The following is a 26,153-nucleotide window of genomic DNA, read 5'->3' on the forward strand; positions in this document are numbered from 1 at the left end:
ATAGTAGCCCTTCTATTAGTATTCCTTCCCAGCAGTGACCTTGCTTCAAAGTGTACTAAGTATGCTGTTATCTTGAAGCTAAAAAAAAGACAAGTTGAAAGTTTGTGTTTAGAAGCTTAATACTTTCCCTGCTGCATCCAGTTTTATAGCTAGTGATGCTGGGAAAACCATATGGCATGGAGATGTGATCAGCTTATCCCTCTGGCTGAGTTTTTAAAAAGAGCAAAGAGAAGGATCAAAACAATCCACAACTCATCTTAATGCTTTCATGTGTAACTTCTTTCAGAACACGAAAATCCGTGCTAACTTTGGATCTCGCCAATTTGCCTATGCTGAAGGACAGGCTCACAGGAATGCTGCTGATCTGTGTATTGACCTAGCTGAAGAAATAAGTGCCAACTTTGAAGCGTTGCCTTTTGCCATGGCTTCTGATAGCGATAACGATGCTGGCACCAGCATAGCTTCTGATCCGGGGACCCATGGACCTCCTTGTAGAATTGCTGCTGTTGCTACGGCTCAACAACGTAAAGTGATGATGAACTTTTTTTTTTTTTTTAAATCTCTTTCAGGGGAAATTGCAATCAATTAAATAAGTTTTAAGTACATCCTGGCTGCAGTCCTTAGGTACTGCCTGTTTAGGTAAAGCAGTACAACAAGCATGGTCAAATACATGCTTATTTGATTTTAGACAAGGCAATTAAAAAAAAATTTTACTTTTGTCTTTGTTTATATGGATGCACAAATTATTCTCAATGCAACTGCAATGAGAAATTATCTTATTAGGGCTTTGAATACAATAAGATGTTATAGTTGATTGAATCAACCAATTGGTTATGCTATGTCAAAATGCATTACATTTCCACAGACTGATTGGTGATTATGAAATGCAATATTTCGCAAAAACCTCATGGAATATTTTTGCATGCCTCCTAGTGCATTATGATCTCATTGCTTCCTTGTACATTTTGCAGAGTATGACAGTGACACATCTTGCCACTATAAAATGGAACTAAGCTATGAGAACTTTATCACATCAGGCCCCGATCCTCATCCCCCTCCTATTGCAGATGATGAAAGTGATGATGACGATGACGATGATATTCCCCGGGTAAGGAACGTGGCAAGCTCTGCCTGCTGTAACTTGTGGTCTAAATACAGATCTTGTAATTCAGATTTTTAAGTCTTGCCACAAAAGGGTTTTTCCTGCTTCCTTAAGGACAATATAGCTGCTGTTAATTTTTCTTTCTTCTTGGTGTTCTGAATAACCTTTGTCTTTGTAGGAGGATCACTATGCCTTGTTGGTTAAAGCCTGGGAAACTAAAGTTTTCCCTACAATTCGAAGAAGATTCCGTAATGAGGCTGAGAGGAAGTCTGGGTTGGATCAGATTAAAGGAGCTTTACAGTTAGGTATGACTATGTTTGCTTCCATGCACGTTGTTTTATATGATGTGCAGTAAGTGTGAAGATAACACCTGTGTTTCTTTTATGTTTTAATGTATTCAGGGCTGGAAAACTTAAATTGAAGAAAAAAATAATTCACTTGCTGTTTTCGTCAAGTACTTAGAATTTGGTTTGAGGTCATGACTTTTTTTAACACTTTTACTTAAGTTGGACTATTTAGGTAGGGAAAATGGCTTTAGAAATAGTGGCAGAATTTGTTGTGCTGTTGTGACGTGGCTGCAGAAATACTTTGGAATAATAGTTTGGGAAGAAATTATCTACATGCATTTTCTGTCTATATCACGGCAAAACTTTTGAAGAACGCTTTAATAAGGGGGAATTTGTAAATGAATACAGTTCTGGCAAGATAACCCTTTTGTGGGAAAGTCACAGTAAGAGCAAAGTAGGAGTTCTGAGCCCTAATGAGAAGCATACAAGTGTCTCTCAGGAAAGCTTCACTCCCTGTCTATCAGTCTGACTGCAAGAATATTTAAGTAATTCAGATAGCTCATCTGCTTATTAACTTCATCTGCGTATTAAGTTAATAAGAACTTACTTCAAGTGGCTGGGGAAAATAACTAGTGCTCCCTTCTGTCTACCAGGAATGGTTGATATAGCACGACAAACTGTAGAATTCCTCTATGAGGAAAATGGTGGCATCCCGAGAGACCTGTATCTTCCTACTATTGAGGATATCAAAGATGAAGCAAACAAATTTACAATTGATAAAGTACGAAAAGGTAAGGTCAGCAAACAGTATCTTGAGGGGAAAATAAAAGCTAAGGGGCTCTGGTACTTTGGACCTACTGTATAAATTGTCAATCTGAGGAAAATGCTGTACCTTAAAAATTGTGTTGTCCCTTTCTGACCAGGTCTTACAGTGGTGACTCGCTCTCCTGACAGTAACAACGTTACCAGCAGTGCTGTTGGAACAGCTTTACCCAAGTTTGCTATTCGTGGGATGCTGAAGACGTTTGGTCTTCATGGTGTTGTTCTGGATGTTGATTCAGTAAGTAAAGATACATTGGGAGGGCTTTTAATGTATCAGTATCACGTGTCTGTGAGCAAATACAATTAAGTGTACTAAACTGCTTAGACTGCTGTTATGGTGCTCTTTTTGAAGGGAAAAAAAATATTATCATTACTGTGTTTACTGACAGCATTGGTTTTGGTGTTCCAGGTAAATGAGTTGGTGCAAGTAGAGACATATCTCAGAAGTGAAGGAGTTCTGGTAAGATACTGGTATCCTATTGACATGTTAGAAAGGCCACCTGCTGGTTATAGGAGGACTGCAACAAATGGATTGGTTACCCTGGATAATACCAATATCCAAATTCACAGGTAAAAAAAAAAGAAATTTAGTTATAAGGCATTTGTATTACCTGACTTGATCTATCACATTTCCTATAGTACAATTATCTACTGCAACCTTCCTTTCAGCAGCAGTAAACTTCTGATTCTTATTGTAGTTATTGGATTAAAGCTGACAAAGATTCATGTTTTAATGGGTAGTGGGGTTTTCATTTTTTTTGTAATAAAGGAAATTGGTTAGAATTGTCTTGTTGGAAGGATTTTACTTAGTCATGTGAAAGTGTTTTTATACATGCTGGTGTAACAGGTACCGTCGCTGAAGCTTAGGTTTCTTGTACCATTGGTCAATTGCTACCTAAAAGCTCAAGAACTCTTGACTGACTTAGTGGAGAGTTGGCTACTAATTCAGGTGCCTTAATTTGGTACCAGAATTAGATGGGCTGAGTGCAATCTTAAGTGAATAAGAAAGATTTGGGTCTACACCGAACCTTTTAAATATTTAGGTATATATGTTTGTATTCAGGGCCAGGTTGCTGGATATGGCTTATTTTAAGTGTGGTGAAGAAATTTTGTGTTTTGCTGTTTGTATTTTCTAGAGAGCTTTTGCGAAGTGAAGCTTCTCTGGCCAAGCTATACTGCCGCATGGCTCTCCTCAATATTTTTGCCCCCAAATCTCCACATATGTTTACTCGGCTGTTTCATATTCCTGCTATCCGTGATATCACTCTGGAGCACCTGCAGTTGCTATCCAACCAACTTCTTGCACCACCTCTTCCTGGTAAACACTAATTTTTATCACAGCTCTTTTTTGGTACAAGAGTTTTCTGGGGACAAAAAAAAAAAATCTAATTAAATTTGGCACTTACTAATTAATTAGTTAATAACGATGTTTTTTGAAAAAATGGCTCAATAGACTCCTGACCTTAGTGATAGGGTACTAAACTGAAATTCTTGCTAATGATCTAATTAAAAGCATTCAAGAGAGTTCAGACTCCCTCCTAAGATTCCATTCAGTGTGCTTCTGTCCCTTTGTCATCAGTGGTCTTCTGTTTATTGGGGGGTGGGGAGAGTATCCATATGAGATGCTTGTAAGGAATTGAGAATGTTTTATAGTTCGAATCCAGGATAGTAAAACTAAATGCCAGTTGGGTCTCGCAGTTTTCAAAATTCAACTCTTCTTCATTTCACAAAGTGGTTTGTCCTTTTCCTACTGGAATCACAGATCTGGTTAGAGAATGTATGTGCTGAATCATGGAAAAGAATCTTTGGCTAATTCAAGTGAGTGTTAACAAAGACAATTATCGTGACAAGCTATTCTGCATGCAAAGAAATGTGTGTAACGTGGCTGGAGCATAAGGAGGAAGTAGGAAGTGCTATATATAGGCTATTAATAATTGAAAGTAATTATTTACCATTGGAAAGAGTCCTATTCCCTCCTCCAATTACTTTGAAACTTGGCTACCTCTAACAGATGCCGCATTGTAAAAGATCCTCTTGCAGAGTACAGCACTACTTTGCATGGCTTTGAGAATTTTACAAGCTTTTATTTAGTTTTTCCTCTCTAAAATATGTCTAATTCAAGTCCTGCTAATACATACAGTTTCCAAACTGGCATTTTGGTGAATTGCCCACTCCTTTGTGCACTGCACTTTGTTTTTCTTTGACTTCTCCCATTAGCTCCAGAATGACAGCCATGAGATGTCGGGGCTTGCGACCCACTCGGGGCCACCCAAAAGCTATCTTGTTCATAAATGGGGAAAGCTTGAGGACAGATAAAGCTGCTTTTACCTCATCTAGAGTGAGGGGGGAAGAGAGCACTTCTGGTCACTTGTTCTCATGGTACTTACGCAGTAAATTGAAATATGCCTGCTTTCATATGTGGGACAAAATGAGGCAGCTGTGAACCCACAGCTCTGTGTTACGTATGGCAGGCCTCCTTAATGGTTGGCTTAGGGCAGGTGAAGAATACAGCTGGCATTTAGAGGGCCATCTCATCTGCAGCCAACCATGTCAGGGGTTCAAGTCTTGGGTGGATCCTTTCAGCTGCTGACCTTTAGGAAGAGGTTTGCACTTGCTCAGGAGTGAAAATAGAGGCTTATAATCTTCCAAGTGTTTTAAAACTTCTCTTTCCACTGTCTGTTTCACAGGCTATGCAAACATGTTGAACTGATCTCCAAATTTGTCATCCCTTTCCTGTTATTACAGATGGAACAATCAGTTCAAGTTCTATTCTTCTGGCCCAGTCCCTGCAACACTGCGTCCATTCCCAGAACTGTGCTGCCACAGACCTCTTCTACCAGGGCAATTCACAAGCCATCAGAGAGTGGCTTACTGTTGCCATTACTCGGACACTGCATCAAGGAGAGGAGAGTCTGTTAGACCTCACTAAACAGATCTGCTCCTTTTTGCAGGTAAAATATTTAGTAATGTTTTATGAGCAGTGTTGTTTTAAGGCCTGCCTTCTTTCTAATGAGCCCTTGCTTTATGTGTGTTTCTAACTTCCATAATGCTGTCCATCACACTGAATTGTTTCCCTGGATGGATTGTATTCCTATTCTGATCATAGTGGGCATGCTGAAAACACAAGCGGTAGCAATACCCTGGATCATATTAAAATGGAGTGGCCTCACACTATGTCATTATTTACAATGCTATATTTTATTTGAAAAAAGAGGAGGGAGGTGGTTTGCTGCTGCTGCTGCTGCTTGGGAGCTTTCATTATGAAATGTTATGTTACAGATGGCACCAGAACAGTTTCCTGCTGAAGAATTCCCAATTTCAGAATCCAAAGTCAATATGGATGTTAATTTTCCTGGGGCTGCATTTGTAATTGTGTCCTGTAAGGAAAGTCAGTCTGGATTCCGCAAAGAGTAAGTAATTGAGTGGCCAAGAGTGACAAAGATTAAAGATGTGCCTCTGAGCCTCTGTGGACCCTGAGTGTGTAGGTGCTAATTTTTTTTAGATTTTTCTCTTCTCAGAGACTCATTTTCTGGGTGGTGGGATAAATACCACAGAGTGTTTACTCTTTCTGTGACTGGGTTGGGATTTTTAGTAGCTAGTTAGTCTAACTGACCTGTTCTTGCTCTCTTCTCAGCTCATCCCTCTATAAAGCTCCTTGGGCTCGAGTGCTTGTCTACGGGCTTGGGCATAAAGTTAAAAGGAATGGTCAGTTAAACCTAATTGAAGCAGTGTGCTATCCTCGAGATGCTTCTCCAACCAACACAGGCCTGACACCTCCCCCAACAACCAATCAATACCCTTCAGTGATCACCCCTACAGACAAGGTCCACATAAAACTAGGTAAAAAAAAAAAAAAAAGAAAAAAGAAAAATTAAAAAAACCCTTTTAAACTGTATTCTCAGAAGCGAGACAAGCATCATCATTGCCTCTGTGTAGGAGCTTCCTATATTGTCACCAGTCCTACCATTGGTTAGGACAGTATTTTTGTACAAGGTATTAAGAAATGTGTCCTAGCAGAAATATGCAATCATGCTTAACCAAGAAAGCATGGTTTTATAAACATTGGAAGCCATCTGACTCTGATTTTGTTAGTTCTGTTAAACTTGTCAGGATCTGTGGGTTTTTTCCTGATTTTTGTCTTCCATGAGCTCACAAAGCAGTGTTTTTGAATATTTCTGCAGCATTCAGGTTGGTGCTATTGCTGTTTGAGATGCTGTTTTGCAGATGGAGATTATAATTTTTTTTTTTATTTTTTTTTTGCTTTTCTCGGTGATTTATAGGGCCCTTTAATACGCAGAGTACTATATATAAATGCAGTATAGTAGTACACAGGTCATCCTAGCTTTTCAAGCAAAAGCAATCATTAAAATTCTTTTTACCCTTCCAGCCTAAGGAAGAGACAGTGGGATTTATTTAGAGAAGTGAAGGTGACTGGGCTGCAGTAAGCTCTTAAAACTTTTGTTTGGAGGTCCTTAAGTTCTTTTACTGAACTACAGCATCTCTGATGTTTTTATCAGTACTGATCACACATCATGCTACAAAGAAATGGTTTTGTAAAAGTCCTACATGTATTTAGATATGAAATAGAACTATTTTTAGCCTGTACATGTCATGTAAACAAAATGTTATCTATATTTTTAGAATTATAGGTTTATCAACAGCTCACTATAGATAAACATTCCTGTTTGTTTATTACAAGGTACTTAATAGAGAAAATTCTCACTTAGTATGAATTTAGCCTCAGAAAAATGCTAGAAGATATGGTACTACTTTTACTTTACAAATGCCTAGAGTCATGATAAGTATTTTCTTTGACCTTTTTGTTCAGGAGTATCTCCTCCTCCTGGAGCTGTGTTGGTCTTGCATTCTCTTCCTCTTGAATTCCCCCTGGCAATGGCATTCGCAGAACAGCTGTTAACTTGGAAATTAGAAGATGGGGATGGAAAATCAGAAGATGAACTGGATACTATTCCTGCTTCAGTTCTCTTGCAAGTAGTGGAATTTTTAGGTGAGAATGCAGTATTTACTTAGTAATGAGCACCAACAATGTGCTGGCTCAGATGGAGAGTTTAGGAAAAAAAAGAAAAATTACAGTCACAAGGTATTTTTGAGCTCTTCCATTATAGAGAAATTTTCTTCAAACTCCAGAAACTTTCTGTTGGTATGCTCTCCTTGGAATAGCCTTCCTGTCTTTCTTACTGCTGACATACAGCTATTGAAATGACCTTTTCTTGTGCTTTATTTAATGTTACTGTTGCAACTCATGTGATAAAGTTACTAATAGTGAAATACTGTTGACTCCCATGTCTTGCCTTCCACACACAGGGAACTTTCTCTGGACAACTGACATGGCAGCATGTGTGAAGGAATTAATATTTCATCTCTTGGCTGAGTTGCTTCGCAAAATTCACAATCTGGAGCAGAAAAAAAGTCCAGCAGGATTGTCATCTTCTATTGCCCTTCAGCTAAATCCCTGTCTAGCTATGCTTATGGCCCTGCAGTCAGAACTTCACAAGTTGTATGATGAAGAAACACAAAACTGGGTGTCTGGAAATGCGTGTGGTGGTTCTGGTGTTGGAGGGGCTGACCAAGGAAGATTTTCAACATACTTTCATGCTCTGATGGAAGTCTGCCTTGCTGTAGCGGAAGTAACCTTACCTATCAATATGAGTGTAACAGCTAATGTGATGTCTTCAACAAGTGCCCCAAATCTTAGTGACTCTTCATCCTCATCTTCATCTTCTCCAGGACAGACACCACAGAGTCCAAGCTTGCTGTCAAAGAGGAAAAAAGTCAAAATGAAGCGGGAAAAGACATCATCTTCAGGCAAACGGTCTTCATCCAGAGCAGCTGAAACAGATGCTGCAATCCTCAGTATAGGAGGAAGCAAGCCTGAGGATATGTTGTGGTTTCATAGAGCACTGACTCTGCTTATAATTCTCAGACACCTAACTAAAAAGGATCCGCAAGGATTGGGTGTGACAAATGACGCTGTAGCAGATGCGTGTCAAGCACTAGTAGGTCCCACAGCTCATAGCCGCTTGCTTGTCATTTCTGGAATACCAACCCACTTGGAGGAGAGTATCGTCAGAAGTGCAATCAGAAAGGCATGTAATGCACATGGTGGAGTCTTCAAGGATGAGATCTACATTCCTTTGCAGGAAGAGGATCCCAAAAAAATCAAGGATAAAGCAGAAGGAGGAGAATGCAGAACTGAACTGGAAAAACCAACTGTTTCAAGTAGTGCAGACAGTTTGGATATCAGCAGCTCTAGCAGTGTCACACCTGCCATGAGTGTTAGCGCTTCAGCATCTACAAGCCAGGCTTCCCTCTGCAGCTCGCAGGGTATATCTCGGACCGTTAGCGATATCTCAGTTGACCAGTTTCAAGCTGGACTGGAATTGGCCATTCCACCAGGGTTGCTAGAACCACATGTTGTTTCCAGCCAGGAGAGTCTGGATCTTTCACACTGCAGTACTGGAAGCCTTGGCAGCCTTGGCAGCCTCGGGGAACCACTTGACAATGTGGAAACAGCGTCTGTGTCTGATGTCGGTTCAATGTACACAGTGACATCTCTGGACAACCAGCCACTTCTGTCACGGCCAATCAAAGGTTTTGCAGTAGTGGAGGTAATAGCCTTCAATCAGGAGAGGGTGCCTTTTGGGTCAGTTTTTTCTGAAAGAATGATATCTGCTTCTAGTAACCTCTGGCTTTGAGAAATACTGTGTTTCTTGTGGTTTGTGTGTAATGCCATGATCTGACTGTTAAGGGAAAAGTGTGCTGTATGTTTTCTTCTGTAAAAATTCTTCTGCTTGACTGAGGCCACAACTGGAATGATGGAGAGTGAAAGGTACTGTTAGCAAGGTGTAGCTCAGCATAGGTCATGGGTATAGAATAAATGTATGTCAATGTGCACAAGAGACTGAGGAGCCTAGGAGTTCTCAGGTTGGACACGATGGCTGAGGAACACAGAGCTTTATCCTCCATTGACTTTCTCTGTACCATTCACAGTCTTAGAAGCATTCACTGTCTCTCAAAGGACAGAGGGGACCTAGTAGTGGAGTTAAAAAGTAGCAACATTAAAACAGAAGGAAGAACTCTTGCACATTCCAAGTTGTAGAGCTCATTGCCACATGGGGTTTCAGAAGCCAAGAGTATAAATGAATTGCTAATGGATCATGTTCATGGAGGATGTGCAAATTGGTAGCTATTAAGCACAGCAGTCAATGCAGCCTTCAACTGAGGAAATCTTTAAACTGCTGATTTCTGGAGGCTGAGAGAGTATGTAAAGGAAAAGATCTATTCATTTCCTCTTTCATGTAACTTTCTTCAAAGATTTGCTACTGGCCACTGCTGGAGATAAATTTAGAGAGAGATGGCCCTTTGGTTTAACCCGCAAGGCAATTATTTAATGTTTAATAACTACATTTTCACATATTTTAAACCATCTACAGATTCCTCTATAAAGTTACTTTAGAAGAGATGATAAATTTTGTTGGTGTCTGGTTCCAAATTAATTTTTAGAAGCATTGTGGGTGGTCGTCATTGATGCCAGGTCACTCCCGGTTTTCAGCTATGCACAAGAACCCTTCCTCTCTGTTTTTACAATAACTGCATGCTGCAGATTTATCAGAAGCTTGCAAAAGCACAGCCGTTTCTGATAGCTTGTGAATGTAGAGAGACATTTTTGCATAGTATGGGATTGTATCAGTTTCCCTTGTAGAAGAAAATCAGCTTATTCAGAGAGAAAATCTTCAGTTGCTATTCTTAAGCTATTAATTGACATGAAGACACCAGAGTTGAAATAAACCATAAAGTGTGTACAGAAAGCCGTCAGCGTATTCACATGGAAACCTACTCCAAGTCTGTAGCTGATCTGATAATGATACATGGTGGTTATTCTTGGAATCAAAGGAAGTTATTGTTCCTGCTCCCAGTTGGTGCAGCTGAGACTTCAAAGCCTGTGCTAATTTAGATATATTTTTTCTAAATGGAGAATTGAAGCAAGGACAGCGGAGTTGCAAATAATGACAAGTTACCTATCTGAAACTTGGAACTTCTTATCTGATCTTTCTAAGGGCTGTCTCCAGACTAAGAAATGGAATAGCTGGTTCAAAGCTGTGCCTGATTAACTTGTAGCATGGTGATTTCAGTGGCCGGATGTTCTTAGAAAGGATGTTTTCTAGGCTGAACCTGAACTCTGGTATCAAATTATTGATGTAGAAGAATGTTACAAGAGATGGAATAGTGATTATCTACATGGGGCGGGGAGAAAGCGAACGACCCAAATTCATATAAATGGAAGTTAATTCGTTTTGTCAGAATTCCTATTAACTAGTTTCATTATTTGTACAGATAAGGTCAAGAGCTAAAATAGAGAAAATCCGAGCCAGTCTATTTAACAGTAGTGATCTCATTGGTTTGTCAAGTCTGGATGGTGAAGATGAACTGATGGAAATGTCAACTGAAGAGATTTTAACTGTTTCTACTGTAAATCAGAGTTTATTTGACACACAAGGGAGCCCGGCACTAGAAGATTATTTCAATGATAAGTCAATAAAAGGTACGTGGTTTTCATATTGGCAAATACCTCACTTGTATTATGCATTTTTTTGGGACATGCAGGGGTCAGATTCTCCTTGTTGGTGTAAATTCAGTATGACTCGCTAATTCATGGGTGACAATGAGGGGAGCTAGGGAGTAATTCCAAAGCCAGTTTCCTCCCTCTCATCAGTTGGCAAGCAGCTATTTGCAGTCTGAACATTGCTCAGCTGTCCTCACAGCTAATTAAACAGAAAGAAAAAAAACCCCAACCAACAACCTACCCCGCCCCCCCCCCCCAAAAAAACCCACCCACTGAAAACTCCCCACCAACCCAAAAAACTACTGAGTTTTTCAGTGACTTCTTTGAGAAAATAGCCACTGTAATAATTTACCACTGTTAGACATGACATAATTTTAGAGTAGAAACTGTTCAAGTAGAACAGCTAGTAATTTATTTTCTCTAACAATGTGAAAGCTATACAGACCCTAATACACCTGGAATGGGCCAGAATCCTGACTCAGGGGACAGGGGAGCGTAATACTTGCAGGAAGTTCAGTTGACTACTAATTCAATTAGTAGGTGTTAGTGTGTACCTACACAATGTAATTTTTTACTGGCATCATAAATAATCTACTTTTTTCATTACCACTGCAGTCATGCAAATAATAATTACAGTATGTGGCCAAAATAGGAGAAGGCATTCAGTTCTCTATCATAAATGGGGTATTAGAGTGCAGAAAGGTCAGGCCTGCTAGTAGAATTTTTCAAAGTGATTTTCTCTTTCAGAGCAAGTGGCATGTGATACAGTATTTTAGCTGAATGCAAAATGTTTTTTCACATTTCAGATTCTAAACAGTTGTCATGGTATTTTGTACCATATTGCATTTATTTTTTTTAATTAGGTGAGAAATTGGTCCCAGGTGCTCGGGAAGTCCTCACAGAAATATTTAAAAGCTGCGTCCATTCTGAGCAAATGCTGAGCCTAACTCCAGCAAAACCCATTAAGGTTGCTGATATCTATCTTAGTAAAGAGCAGATAAATTCTCAGACTCCTGGAAACCTCCTTCATGTGTTCTTCACAAATGTCCGCCCTCCAAAGAAAGTTCTAGAGGACCAGCTTACTCAGGTAGTGCTTTGAAAACTATTTTCAGCGTATTTTTATGTAACTTGAAAGCATTGGGTAATTATTCACTTTCTATGTTGGAAGATTTTAAGGAAATACGGTGTGCCCAAGCCAAAATTTGACAAGAGCAAGTACAACAAGGCGGGCAAAGAACAGCATCCAGTGAAAGTTGTGAGCACCAAGCGCCCAGTGACTAAACCACCTACAAAGGAAAAGTCGATGCTCAATAGTGTCAGGTTGGTATCTTCAGCTTTTTCACAGTTGCAAACCCTTTGATTTCTCTTTAGGAATCCAGGTTTTTATTTCCTCTCTCTCTGTGTTTCCATGTACGGATTGGAAGAGGGAAATGCAACTTTGAGATTATAAAAGACCTTCAAGGAATGTTTTGGTTTCTTGAACAGACGAAAGAAAACTTTCATCTTAACATTCACTTTGTCCCTTAGCCGAACAGCCTTAAGTGAGAAGAAACCTACTGTAAAGCCAAAATCTCCTGAGAAGAGCAAACCTGAAGAGAAGGACCCTGAAAAGTCTCCCACAAAGAAACAGGAAGGTAGTACCTGTATAGAATTTTTCTATAGTATTACATCATAGAAAAGAAATAAATTTTTGGTATTGGCATGCTTATAGATGTCATGATAGATTTGGCTTGTCTTTGTTTTTAATGAGGCTAACTTGATTTTTTTTTTTAATAACGATTTAAAATGCTGCTTTTATTTGTATGTCTGTAAATCTGGACTCATCAATGTAAGTGAGAGCAAACCATGCTCATGCAATTCATGCAACAGTGTCCGTAGGCCATGTGAATACATTGGGTAGAGAACTGACTTCCTAAGAGGTATAGTTTCAAGGCTTTTTTTTGTACAGTGGGGATTTGGGATATCATGGGGTTGACTCAACTTACATAGGAAAATTATTAAGTTACAAGAGGAAAATTGGATGAAAGAGGAGCTTCAGATGCCTCATAACTAGTCTATCCATGGAGGAGACAGCACAGCCATGCCATGACAGGGGTTAGTTCCAGGGTCTTGCTTGATATTTCTTTCTCTGGTCAGGTGGAAGAGTGAATAGACGTGAGCTTGGACTCTGCTCTTCACTGTAGGAAATGCCAGGTTAGTTCAGAAGAGGGGAATTTCAGCATTCAGCCAAGTATGGATCCTTGATACCTGAGTAGATATATTGGTGGAGCTATTCCAGAGGGCAGCTGGAGGATTTGCGTCCTGGAGAGGAAAGAATAAGTGCTGTTTACTGAAGGTCTAATCTGGACCAAATAGCATGATGTTTAGAACTACTCCAGAAACAAGCCATGGTGAGATGGGTAGAACCAGGACAAAGCTGACAGGTAGTCACCTTGTACAACGACCATTTTCCTGTGTGGTGTGTAGACTTTATAGTAAGTCATTAACTATTTGATGGTTGTATTTTTGCTGTCAGTTCCTGAGGAGAAGTATTTGACACTGGATGGATTTCACAGATTTGTGGTTGACCGATCTAAACAGGATATCCGTAGTGTGTGGAGAGCTATTCTGTCCTGCGGATATGATCTACATTTTGAAAGGTAAATTTTGCACATCTTTTTGAAAAGTTGATACTGATTAATTGTGCTCACTTTAAAAAAAACTTGATCCCAAGTGTTCCCACTCCAAGTAGCTTTAACCAGTGTGTCAGTAACATGCAAACTTCTATCCATGGCTGCAAGGCCTGTAGAGAAAATTGTTGGTTATTTTCTTAAAACATGCTTTGAAAGAGTCGCTATGCTGTCAAAATGCAGGTTCCTGACTCTCTTGTACACAACATAGCTGACAAAATCGTATGCCATGCTGTCCTTTACAGCTTCCAAACTGTGTAATAAATTTGCCTGATGAGAATTGTAGATCCGTCTGGCTGTCTCTGTTTTCCTTCCACAACAGCTTTCTATTCTGTGCACTGTGTAATTGTTTAAACTGGCAGTGTTGTTACTGGGTCAGTAGTAATGTAGAGGAGGGAACGGTTACTTCCTTGTTAATATTGTACAGGAAGAAAGTCCCTTAAATGAATCCTCCTTATCTCTCTGTGTCAAGCCACAAGCTAATTGCCACATCCTCTTCCCCTATATCTGCTTCAGAGCATAAAGAAGATAGTGCAGTAAGTAAGCTTAATAGGCAGTTCCTTTTTTTCTTATTATTTAATAACAGTGAGGCAAGGTAGGTGATAAATCAGTTCTTATACTCAAACTGGAATTTTTCTAATGAAACAGCTCTGCTTAAGAAAAGGGGAGAGAAGTAGAACAAGCTACCTCGTGTTGTGCTCAACATGCTCTTAGTAAGCAGTATTGCACTTACGTTTCAAGAGGTCTAATGCCTTTTACATTTCAGGTGTGCCTGCATTGATGCAAGACATGCTCAAAAAGCATCCCGGAAATGGACACTGGAAATGGATGTAGCCCTTGTCCAGTATATTAACAGGCTTTGTCGTCACCTTGCAATTACACCAGCACGACTCCATCCCCATGAAGTTTATTTGGATCCAGCTGATGCAGCAGATCCCAGAATTTCCTGTCTGTTGAGTATGTATAGATCGTTTGCATAGGGGCTTTCTTCAATGGAAGAGCTTGGGTAGTGCTCCTGAATGATCTGGCTGTCACTTGGGTAGTCAGGACATTCCTTTGGAGGCTGCAGACTGGAGCCTCTGTGGGCCAAGGGCAACACTGACTCTAGGTCTTCTCTCTCCTTGGGTGTGCTTGGGCACTGCGGTGCCTTTGGGAGCAGTGTTAGAAATGCACTGCAACTGTTCTCTGCTCTCTGAGCATATCTCCTAGATCATCACGCTGGAGCAGGAAGATACATGGTGAGTTTAGCTTGCAGCGGGGAGGTAAGGTTGGATTGCAATTCTGGATCTAGGCAGGCTTTAGTCACCCAAATCCTGATCTAAGCACTAAGTTCCTTCAAGAGGGTCTCCAGATAATGCAAATTCAGTGATGATGAAAGATACTGGATTCAGACACCTAGAGACTCGAGATCCAGGAAGGAACATGAGGGATCATGGCTGTTCTTGTGTCTTCAGCCCTCTTGTTGATGTGCAGGGATCAGGAGGGGCTGCTTTAGAAGGAAGCTTGTGTGGCTCCTGCAATGAATCTGCTGGGAAGATGGACTTTGCAGTAGGTAGGGAATGTCTTTATATCTCTGACTGGATGTTTCCCACCTCAGATGTTCCTGTTGAAAGTCTACGCCTACGGTTTGCACTGCTTCAGTCTCTCAATACAACATTGGAGACATTCTTCTTACCACTGGTGGAGCTTCGGCAGACTGAGATGTACGCTAATAGTATTGCTGCGTTACTGCAAGAGGCCAAAGGTCAGTTTCTCGGGGAACATGGTGGTTGCCTGAAAGGGTGCATTGTGCACCACACTGAATTTCTTAGATATTTTGCAGGAGATTTTAACGAGTGTATACATGTTGACAGAAAGGAGAGTGTGCAGGGGAGAGGGAAAGCGAGATAGTGAGTGGTTTCAGCGTGCTAACAAAGGCTTATTGGCTTCATTCTCAGCCTGATAAGCTGGCACATGGTCTGTCTGAGGTGACAGCCAAACAACATCATTAACCAAAGGGCACTTCTCAGTGTGGGAGTTTTTTCTCTTTCTTGGTTTGTTTTTTAAAGGTGAGGGGGATTATTCTTGCAAGTAGTTGATAGACACTGTGCAGCTTTCTTGTTGACCATGGAGGGCATTGGTCCATCTTTTCTGTCTGTGGGTGGCCTTCAAATATGCCTTTATCTTCTTGGGGATATCGAGAAATTAACACTCTTTGCTCGTCAACAAGCAGCAGATCAGGTGAAAGTCTCAGGACTTGTTGGCATCCTTGTTGTCATTGAAGTTGTAGAATTAGAGAGATCAAGAAAATACTTATCATACATCAGCATTTAAAATAGTTTTTAAAAGCCTTCATTAGACAGCAGACAAAATGAAGATTTAGGTTATTACATTTCCCAAACTTGTTTTCTTCTGAAGAAGAAGATACAGAAATCACCAAAGGTGTCAATGTGTGTAAGTAGGCTTTTATATTGGCCCAGCTAGCAAAAAAACCTTGTAAAGCCAGTATGGGAAAATGAGGAATATTCAGAGATTTGTCTTTATAGAGCCCATATTTATGGTGCAATATGACAGCCCTATTTATTATCATGTTTTCTTGCCTCTAGCGTTATTGTCAAAACATAACAGATTTCTGAAAGCTGTTTGGCAAAGTGTTTCTGATTTACAGAGATTCTGGTGGAGTTGCTAAGATCTATTTATATAACATTAGAATTGTGTTCATCAGTGTTCTAACCCAATGCATGTCTTCCAGTAAACATTAGTAAAAAATACTTTAAAAAAAAAAAGAAAAAGAAAAAAAAAAGAAAAAGAAAAACGTTGTGGATTAGCCATATCTTACCTACCTAATCAAGGTGAAATTATTATTCTACCGTTGTCCATTAGAGAATTTCAGAAAATAAGATTGTAGGAGGATAGATTAACTACACTGAAATGTGTTTCTTTATTAGGTTTAATCTTTTATGACACAAAAGTAACTGTAATGAATAGAGTGCTGAATGCCACTGTCCAAAGAACTGCTGATCACGCAGCCCCAGAAATCACCCTGGATCCCTTGGAAATCGTTGGAGGTATGAGAAACATTGATCCTTTTCAAAATCCATTGAAATCCATTGCAACAAGTCGGATCTGTTTTAACCACACTCAGATGCTTATTAATGCAAAATACTCCAAGGATGGGGATTTTATTTTCTTCTTTTGTTTTTAAATAGGGGAGATCCGTTCTTCAGAAAATTCCTATTTCTGTCAGGCAGCAAGACAGCTAGCCTGTGTGCCATCCTCGCAGCTCTGTGTTAAACTTGCCAGTGGTGGAGACCCTACGTATGCTTTCAACATTCGGTTCACAGGGGAGGAGGTTCATGGAACAAGTAAGTCAGGATTACAGAGTTACCAGCCTGAGTGACATCAGGTACAGTCGTGAGAACTTACTCCAGGTGGAGTGCAAGTTTTCACCAGAATGTGGCTCATGTTAACTTTAAGGAGCAGCATTACCTTTAGTGTTTGTAGTCCTGTAGATGGAAAAGAATGAAGCTTCCAAGAACTAAGCAAGCTAGATGGTTAATTTTCATATTTTAGCTAATACAGCAGGAAGTATGCGTGCCTGGGCGTGTGACTTTGCTAACTAGAGCAAATCAATATAAAGTAATAGTAAGTTGTTTGAAGCATAGGGCGAGCATTTAGTAAGAATGTCTCTTCAGGTTGTTTTGATGCTCGGTCATGGTAAACCCAGACTGTGCTGATAACAAAGATTTTTTTTTTAAGTACTTTCTTGGTATTAATGAGCTGGGTAATGCTACTGTGGTTTTTATTATTAAAGTGATGTGAGATTGTATAGCCAATAGATTAAGATACCATTAAATACTAGTATAGGATACATTATCAAACGTAGCTGTCAAGGAGTATGCAAGCATTAACCATTAAAAATGGTCATGCTGAAGTGAGGTGATTTTGAGAATTGTTTTCAGCTTGCCATCAGAAATATGAAGTTCAGCTTGTCCCAGCCAAGCCGAAGAGAGGGTGAGTATAGTAAGGGTTTTGTTGCTTTAAAAACTGTCCTTAATTTTTGCAGTAGATAGCATTAAGATTGCATCTTCCTCATTTTTTGTGAGATGATGTACAGTATTTCTTGTAATCGTTTCAATAATTCTCATGTGACTGGTTAAAAGAATGAACCTCATAAAGGAATAGACAATTAACTGCCCTAATTTCACCTAACCGGTACAGAGACAGACTCCTCATGACGTAGGAGTACTGCTTTTCAACAGAAAGTGTTGAGCAATAATCTTACTTTATTAAACAAGATTATTATGCCTTCTCTTCTCTTGACGACACTACACTTTAATTTGTGCAGTTTCATTTTGTAAGATCTTCTTTATGTGGATGTTGTCCAGCTCCTTTTGGATATTGACTTTCTTTGGGGGTGCTGGCTCCCTTGGATGCTACGTGGGTTGCATGTACTCCAGGAAGAGACTTGGTTTAACCAAGAGCCAAGAAAATCTTGCTTTGCAGATCTGTTGAATAACTGATAGGGTATCGAGGCAAAATATCAACTGTGTGTCAAAGAAGAAAATTGATCGCTGCTATCTAAATTAATGCAGTCTCTGTGTACTGATTGTCATAGGTCCTTTTTGGAGATTCATGGGGGTATACGGAGTTAGAGAAGAAAAGCCCCAAATGCACTTCTCATATTACCAACTAGTGCCGTCTATCAAATTGTGTAAAGGAAAATTCTTGTCAGTGTGCACTTATTAGCTGAACAAAGGGCTCCTCGATGCCTTCTCTCGAGGGGAATTCTTTTCTTTTTAAGGTCTGTGGTGGTTATTGAGAGTATCTATAAAGAGAGAAATGTTATATCCACGGCTCAGCATCTGTAATGATTTCTGATGCATTGCCTCACTGCTTTTAGCTGTGGAAATGCTCTGTCATTATGAAGACAGCACCATTCATCTTCTAATCAAGTAACGAATTCCATTTGCAGGCCAACTGGTGTAACAAATGTTTGTGCTAGTCTTATACATAGAGTGCTGGGAGACAAAGCAGCAGTTTAGGAATTTAACAGGAAGCAATTAAATGAATATTTTTTGCATGCAGTTAAACTATTTAAAAGTGGACTTGCACATGAGTAGTAGGCTGGCATGGCTGGCAGCTGCCCGACCTTTGTTTAAGCCACGTGTCTGTGCGGCCAGAGAGGTTAAGCGTGTAATTTAAGGCATGAAACACGATTTCAAGGAGAACGGCAAATCCTGGATTAAAAGGCAGCGGTAACAAGCCTCAGAGGGCATTTCATTATTTTGCCCCTCTCTTTTTCAGGTGGATCTTTCCGTCACTTCCTTTGGCAAGTTTGTAAAGAGTTACAGAGCTCCTCGCTCTCCCTTCTCCTGTTGTGCCCGAGCTCTGCAGTCAATAAGAATAAGGTGTGATATCTCAATGCAAGAAATGAAGTTGCTTTTCTCTTTTTGAATGCATGTGTTTGACCAGGAGTAGAAAGCATTCGGTTAGCGATGCAGAGGGAAGCTTCAGATCAACAGCCTATGTGATCACATCTAACCAGATAGGTCTCACATGCCTGATAGAACTGAAAATGACTGTTGATGAATGCCCCGTTCCACTTCAAGTGGCACTGCAGGTACTTGAAGAAGTAGCCAAGTAGTCAAAACAGCAAAATGTAGCAGAATTCAGACTCCTGGTCAAAGTTCACTTAAAGTGAATCTGGTTCAGTTGTCTGATTTGGAGGTTGTCTGTCCCAAACTAGCAAAGTCACATTCTGCTGGTATTACTCCAGGAATGTCACCAGGAAAGTCAGTTGCATTGCTAGTAGAGTAAGACGCTCCATCCGTGCTATTTAATTCATATTTAGTGTCCTCCTATTTCGTGCAGTAGATATATTATAGAACCAAGATAAAGCTTATGGCTCAAAGAATTTACAGTAGTTGAGGTGTAGGTCCTTCGCAGGAGTATTCACAAGGCAGGAAAACGGCTTGTTTTCTACAAGACCAACTACGTAAGCAAACCTGGCTTTGCATATCCAGACTGTATTTCAGAAACACGCCATAACTGAAAGACTTGGGTATCGAACTGATAATACAAGTACAGAAAAGTCCTGTGAATGCTGATTAACAGAGCTTGTAAAAGCAGGGCTTTCAAGGAAACCAACTTTATGGTATTGCTTTTGATCATCAAGTGATAAGATAATGTGATATGATATCACTGTATAATATATATAGACTCAATCCCATGCTTGAGCAAATCCTTTTGTAGCCAGCTAAGCAGTATTCATCATGTTCAAATAAGTATTTTCACAAGCCTATTAACTTGTGGACCTGCAGGGTATGCATGAATTTTTAAATACTGGTTTGTGTGCTCTATTCTGTTTTCTTCTTTTCTAAAGGGGAAGTATATTTTGACGCCTGGCCCTATAACCTATGCAGAGGAGCAGTTATTCCATTTCTTTGGGCAGCTCTTGGGTATTGCAATTCGAGCAGATGTTCCTCTGCCACTTGACCTCCTGCCCTCCTTCTGGAAGACCCTGGTAGGAGAGCCACTGGATCCTGACGTTGATCTCCAGGAAGCTGACATCCTCACCTACAACTATGTCAAAAAATTTGAAAATGTAAGTAACTTTTTTCTTTTCCCTCCTTTTTTTTTTTTTCCTCAGAGTTTCCCCCATAAGCATGTTGTTCTAGAAGCAGCTAACTTTACTGCCTGCCCTAAATAGTAGTGGTTGGCTTCACAGCTAGCAGACGTCTTCATGTGAGCAGGGTTGTGAAGTGTTTTGACTGGTCTTGGCTGCAGGATTTTACATCCTGACGGCTTGGAAAAGCTGCTCAGTCTCTTCTGCTGCCAGGTACAGTGGAATTAAGGCTTCTGAAATGTTTACTGGAACTTGGCAGTGCTAAACCATAAAATAACCCACCAAAACAATTACTGGCTTTCACTGTCCATGATGTCTCCAGATGACAGAATGAGTCCACTTTGTACGTTGTGGTGATACCTTAAATGAGTCACAAGAATAACACGGTACGGCATGCTGGTCACCAGATACTAGTCTTGCGTTTCGTGACAGATAAATGATGAGACAGAACTGGAAGCTCTGTGTGCAGAAATTGCTTCTCAGCATCTAGCAACAGAGAGCCCGGACTGTCCTAACAAGCCATGCTGCAAATTCACCTACCTGACCATGACAGGGGAAGAAGTGGAGCTTTGTCCCAGAGGCAGGCACATTCCGGTGGGGTAAGTAACAGCCGCCTTAGCAGGACGTTGCACTGGGTTACATGGGAAAGAAGCATCTCTAGAATAATTTTCCAAGCACCAGGCTCTGCAGAGATGCTTTTGTGACAAGCTGAAGGCTGGAACGATCTGGGAAAGCTTTACATTTGTTGGCAGGAACTTGGAATCACTAGGGCTATTTACTGCCTTTTGTTCTGTAAGGAACAGGCAGCTGAGGAGCCGTGCTTATCGGCTGTTTGCTGGCTTCATTAAACAGCCATGGTTAGGAGGCTTGTGAGAAACGGGCAAGCATGAGAGAAGAGGAAGAAGCTGAGGAAAGTGGAATTAAATTGGGAAGCATCAGAATGCAAGTAGCTTAATGCTCACTCTCGATTATTCCAAAGTGGAATCTCCCCATAAAACCCCTCCGTGTGTAACGGTCTGGGGTAGGGCAAGAGGGCTCTCACATGCTCTCCTTTTTTGTCTTGAATCTCTGCCCTTGCAGGTGGGAGAACAAGGACGTGTATGCAACAGCGATCCGGAACTTGAGGATGCGTGAGCTGCAGACTCCCGAGTGCATGACTGCAGTGCGTGCTGGGCTGGGTTCTATCATTCCCCTGCAGCTTCTGACTACGCTGACCCCTCTAGAGATGGAGCTGAGGACATGTGGGCTTCCCTACATTAACCTGGAGTTTCTCAAGGTGCGAAGAACTGCAGCTTCTTTGGCAAAACTTACCTGTCTGACACATAGAGGAGAGGACACTCCCACACGGGAGTTGTTAGGGGAGGATCTTCTGCTTGCGGTATAGCCAGGATGGTGCTTGTGGAACGCTGGCCTGTACTTGGACACCCTCCCGCTCTGCCCCTCAGGGAAGTTTTTTAAGATTTCATTGGATTCAGGGAAAAATAGGACTGGAGCTTGTTCCAGAGAGGAATAATGAATTTACTTTTTAACATAAAATTTTTAATCTGTCTCCATTTTATGGAGCTTTATTCAGTATTTGCCACTTGAGCTAAGGGCTGAAAGCGCCATTGCCCTGATTTTGAGTTGCAAATAGTTTCTGAAAATCTAAAACTAATCTGTAACAGACAACTTCTGGTCCTAAATACTTTCGTTCTGTTACTGTAAGAATTACGCCATAAAAAGAACTGTTCTTTTGTGAAGTTGTATAACATGCTCAACCACGGGTGTTAGCGTTGTTTTGCGTTTTCCTTGAACAGCGGCAATGCTGAACTGCCCCAGTCCTGCATATTAAACAAAAAAGTAATGTGTGCTACCTGCACTAGAAGGAGACACACCAAGACAAGCCTGTTACAGAAACTGATGGGCTAAAAAGATACAAAACCACGTACATTAACACTCTACCATGGCTGGATTTCCGAATTGCTTTGGATAGGCAGGAGAACTTGGGGAGATGGGTGTAGTTCACCTCCCCTTCCATCCTTTTAAAGTATAAGTGGGGAAGATGTATGAAGGAAGGCGGCGGCAGCAGCGGACATCTTGCTTTCTTTTCCCTTAGGCACACACCATGTACCAGGTGGGCTTGATGGAAACCGATCAGCACATCGAGTTTTTCTGGAGCGCATTGGAGATGTTCACTCAGGAGGAGCTCTGCAAGTTCATAAAGTTCGCCTGTAACCAGGAGCGAATCCCCTTCACATGTCCTTGCAAGGATGGAGGCCCTGATACTGCCCATGTCCCGCCATACCCCATGAAAATAGCCCCCCCCGACGGAGCTGCAGGTGCGTTTGCCCTCTGTCTCTGAAGGCAAAGAAAATCAGTTCTGCTTATGTTGTGGTTCTAGCTTTCGGTTCCCATTTTTTTAATTTAAACTTCTATTTAATGCATAAAGAGTGACAAAAGAGAGGCAAGTAGTTATGGCTGTAAGTGAAAAGAGAGAGAACTTGTTTATAAACCGTGTAAAAATAAAATATAAAATAACTGCTTAAAACTTGGCCCTCTAGAGATGACAGGAGACTTTGTATAGTATTCGTCTCGTATGCTTTTAAAATGGTTGGACTACCAGAAAAATACCGGCCTGAGGACTGATGGGGAAGCACGGCACTATTTAAGGTTCAAGAGACGCATGACGGGCAGGAATTTTATTTCGATACTTCTTAGCAAGGGGTGTGGGGGAAGGATGCTTTTGGAGAATAAGGTGAAAAGCAGCGGGCGAGTTCACACCCTTTCTGGCGCTTCTTCCCCCACAGGTTCTCCAGACTCTCGGTACATCCGTGTCGAAACGTGCATGTTTATGATCAAACTTCCTCAGTACTCCTCGCTGGACATCATGCTGGAGAAGCTCCGATACGCCATCCACTACCGGGAGGATCCGCTCAGCGGCTGAGCGGGAGAAGGGGATGCCTAGAGGTGACTGTCTGGATTTGTTTCATGACTCTGCTGACATTGGAAACCCTTCAGTTCACATAAAAATACCTCCTGTAACACTGTGTGATGAGCTGGAGGTTAATTTATTTTCTGAACTTTTGTTCCCGTTACAACAATTACTGGAAGACTTACATTTTGTATTTGTAGACTTTGTGGTGGACTGGTTATTTTGCTGCCTTGTTTGTGGAATATTTGTAGGATAGTTTAGTAAAGACCAGTTTGTGTATAATTTAATTTTGAAAAACCTTTAAACATGTACATTTCTAATTTTGTAATTTAGAACAATCTTACCCATGCAAACACAACAAAAGTGAGGGCGTTCTGAGTTCGGGAGCACTCAGAGGTGAAAGCTCGTAGATCGCTCTTCCCTGAAACATTTTTGAGTACAAAACCAGAAAGAATCTGGTGTGGGGAGGGAGTTGCTGCTTGGCACCCGCAGGAACAGAGCATGGTACCTCTTCTGTCACAGGCAGAGAACGTGCAGAATTTCTAGCACTTGCTTGAGTTTTAGAGCAGAAAATATGCTGCCAAACTGCATGTTTACGTTTCCACTGTTTTCTTGTAACTTTCTGAACTATAAGCAAGCACACAGGTGGCTGCCACAGTTAATTTGGGGCTTCAGCTAGACACTTTTGATGAGGAAGATTTATAATGGAAAGAACAGTGAAAGGACCATAATTCAGTTGGGTTCTTGCCCTAGATGTTCCTGAATGTCTGCTTCGCTTAGTAACAAAATAATTTCTTGTAATTAAAGTATTAGCAGAAACAAAATGGCTTCTCTCTGTATGGTGTAAGATACCACAGTTCAAGCTTCTAATCTGTGACTTTATCCTATTTCCAAACAAGCTTTCAGAATAATCACTGCGTGGTTAACCACCTGGAACTCATTTTTGTACTCAAAAATGATCTTTGATCTACGAGCCAATTATCCTAGAAATGCAAGACCCAAGAGGAGGATGAGGCGGGGGGGAAAGGCACAAAGTTACATGTTTGAAGATAAAGCTTCTATTTTCTGTGGAAAGATTAGAGCAGACTACAGAGAGAGAACAATCCTCCAGGTTTAACTTTTGTATGTTGTGAAAGTACGTTCTGGGGTGGTTTCAAAACACCAGATCAACACGTGTATCTTCCTTTACTCGTATAAAAGCGGTTGCCCTGCACCGGGTGCATTTAAAAGTACGACGTTGCTTTGTTCACCGCTTAGAACCCGGCACAAGTGGGAATCACCTGTGTGCTAAAGAACCGAAGAGAACACGCTGCGGTCACCGCTGTGCTGCTCGGCTCGGTACTTGATGTAAGTTAAGTGCCAGTACTGAGCTACGCATTTGTTATTTTCCTTCCGATGTGCTTCGCGCGCATCAACCACACGAAAGGTCTACGATGAGGTATGTGTAACTGTACTTTAAGGTTGGTATTCTATGTCTCTTTAGAAGACAACGTATGCTAATTTGGCTCGTCAGTGGTAATGGGAATTGAAAAAGCTGTATTTATTGTATATTATTGTGAATATTGGGAATGGTGAGTGTGTGGTACTTGGAAGATAAAATGTGAGTAAGAGAGAAAAGCCTAAACAAGCGTGTATATTCTTGTTCTTCTGTGAGCGAATGGAAAAATGTGTGTGCAACAGTTGTAGAGATAGTTGTTGGCATACAGAGTCTCCAAATCCTGTGGTTAGGAAAGCTGTGTTACCCTTCTATTGCATATTGCCCTTCCAAAGGAACAGATACATGTAGGAAGAATATTTACTCTTGAATCTTGTCCATTTCCCGGTAGAAGCATATACGTAGCGGAGAAATCACTCGGAGTAAGCGCAAACACACATGGAGTTTACAGAGACCGAGGGGAAAGCTAAGCAGAAGGAATGGCTTGGTGCCAGTTTCTTCCAATCTGGGACGTGTGTTCCCAAACAGGTGCCGCAAGGAAACATGAGGATTGCCAGCTGAATTTCATGGCAGAACCGTTGCTGCTGACAGCAATAGGTTCAGGGTTTCCTCCTAGCGATTGGATCGTGGGTTTGCACTGGGTTTCAGTCACCCATTTCAAGCCCTTGATGCTTTGGGTGGACTCGCAGCACAGTCAAACACCTCACTCGCAGGGGTTGGAGAACTCGGTATGCCAGCGTTTTCCAAGGCTATGACTACAGCTGTTAGTAAGAAACTGCTGCTAATGTCTGTCTTCTCCTTCCAGAGAGCACATTTGAGTGGAACTTATCTGCATCTTGGCCCTGAAAAGCGTGCTGTAAAGTTACTTGATACATATTTATTACAATTAATTATTTATGATGACAAATAACAAACTTTTAGTCAATGCTGTTTACACCTTGCTGTGTAAATGAAGCTTCTTATACAGGAAAAATGTCACACCAATAAATAACCTTCATCAATGTTGGGGTTTTTTTGGGGGGTTTTTTGTTTTGTTTTTTTTTTTTTTTTTTTTTTTAAGAATGGTATGAGCCCTGCAAGAGAATGAGTTGTGGTGGGGCTTTGGGGCTTTTTTTTTTTTGGGCTTTTTTTTTTTTTTTTTCCACATTACTGGGAAGGAAGCGCTGCAGTCGTTCGACTGTAGCTTAAATGGCCTTTTAATTAAAGCTTTTCTAATCATCATTACTTCCTTGTGCTTTAAATGAACTTGACATTGTCTGTAATAGGCTTGTTTGTCAAAGCAAAGATTGGTTTGTGATGATTTTTTTTTAATATATATTCATTCAGAATGTAAAATTATACTAAACATTGGAAAAACTCTGGAGCTGGGTATTAGTTCTAGCTTGGTGTGTGTCCATCTTGGTACCGTACACAGCATTAACCTGTTAAGTGCTCTTGGCCATAGCGTGTACACTTGCATAAAGGAGATTCTTAACATCCCTTTAGATGTATTGTGTCCTTATTTGGGGCTGGAAGTAATGAAAGAAATCCTCCACTGCTGAAGCTGCATTGATGCAGAGGATTAGAACTGCTAGAAATTGAAGTTGCAGGTTACCTGCTTTTAAATCCCACTTTTATGGGTTAATACACTGTAATTTGTATTTACTTGGAACAGAAATGTAAATATTTTGTACAAAAGGGAAAGCAAGCACAATGGTTGCTAATATTTCTCTTAAGGGAGAACTGCAGTGTTCCTC

The 26,153-nt window shown here is 40.7% G+C and overlaps 1 protein-coding gene across 4 annotated transcripts in view; it reads left to right on the forward strand.

The window, feature by feature from the left end:
* Positions 1–25,897, forward strand: part of HECTD4 (HECT domain E3 ubiquitin protein ligase 4) — a 79,459-nt gene extending 53,562 nt beyond the window's left edge. For all 4 annotated transcript variants that reach the window (XM_030026044.2, XM_030026046.2, XM_030026045.2 and 1 more), the window contains exons 50-76: positions 287–524; positions 972–1,108; positions 1,281–1,407; positions 2,043–2,180; positions 2,313–2,449; positions 2,621–2,781; positions 3,348–3,529; positions 4,957–5,162; positions 5,491–5,621; positions 5,846–6,051; positions 7,040–7,219; positions 7,537–8,840; positions 10,567–10,774; positions 11,659–11,882; positions 11,964–12,115; positions 12,323–12,429; positions 13,311–13,434; positions 14,231–14,421; positions 15,062–15,208; positions 16,392–16,511; positions 16,653–16,808; positions 18,751–18,854; positions 19,829–20,050; positions 20,504–20,670; positions 21,152–21,347; positions 22,167–22,389; positions 22,858–25,897. In XM_030026044.2, the coding sequence (XP_029881904.1) occupies positions 287–524; positions 972–1,108; positions 1,281–1,407; positions 2,043–2,180; positions 2,313–2,449; positions 2,621–2,781; positions 3,348–3,529; positions 4,957–5,162; positions 5,491–5,621; positions 5,846–6,051; positions 7,040–7,219; positions 7,537–8,840; positions 10,567–10,774; positions 11,659–11,882; positions 11,964–12,115; positions 12,323–12,429; positions 13,311–13,434; positions 14,231–14,421; positions 15,062–15,208; positions 16,392–16,511; positions 16,653–16,808; positions 18,751–18,854; positions 19,829–20,050; positions 20,504–20,670; positions 21,152–21,347; positions 22,167–22,389; positions 22,858–22,994 (5,625 nt within the window). In that variant the 3' untranslated portion in view covers positions 22,995–25,897. The remainder of the gene's footprint in view (positions 1–286; positions 525–971; positions 1,109–1,280; positions 1,408–2,042; positions 2,181–2,312; positions 2,450–2,620; positions 2,782–3,347; positions 3,530–4,956; positions 5,163–5,490; positions 5,622–5,845; positions 6,052–7,039; positions 7,220–7,536; positions 8,841–10,566; positions 10,775–11,658; positions 11,883–11,963; positions 12,116–12,322; positions 12,430–13,310; positions 13,435–14,230; positions 14,422–15,061; positions 15,209–16,391; positions 16,512–16,652; positions 16,809–18,750; positions 18,855–19,828; positions 20,051–20,503; positions 20,671–21,151; positions 21,348–22,166; positions 22,390–22,857) is intronic.
* Positions 25,898–26,153: the final 256 nt, after the last annotated feature.

Source organism: Aquila chrysaetos, chromosome 9 (assembly GCF_900496995.4).
Source record: "Aquila chrysaetos chrysaetos chromosome 9, bAquChr1.4, whole genome shotgun sequence".
In the NCBI taxonomy this organism is placed as follows: Eukaryota; Metazoa; Chordata; class Aves; order Accipitriformes; family Accipitridae; genus Aquila; species Aquila chrysaetos.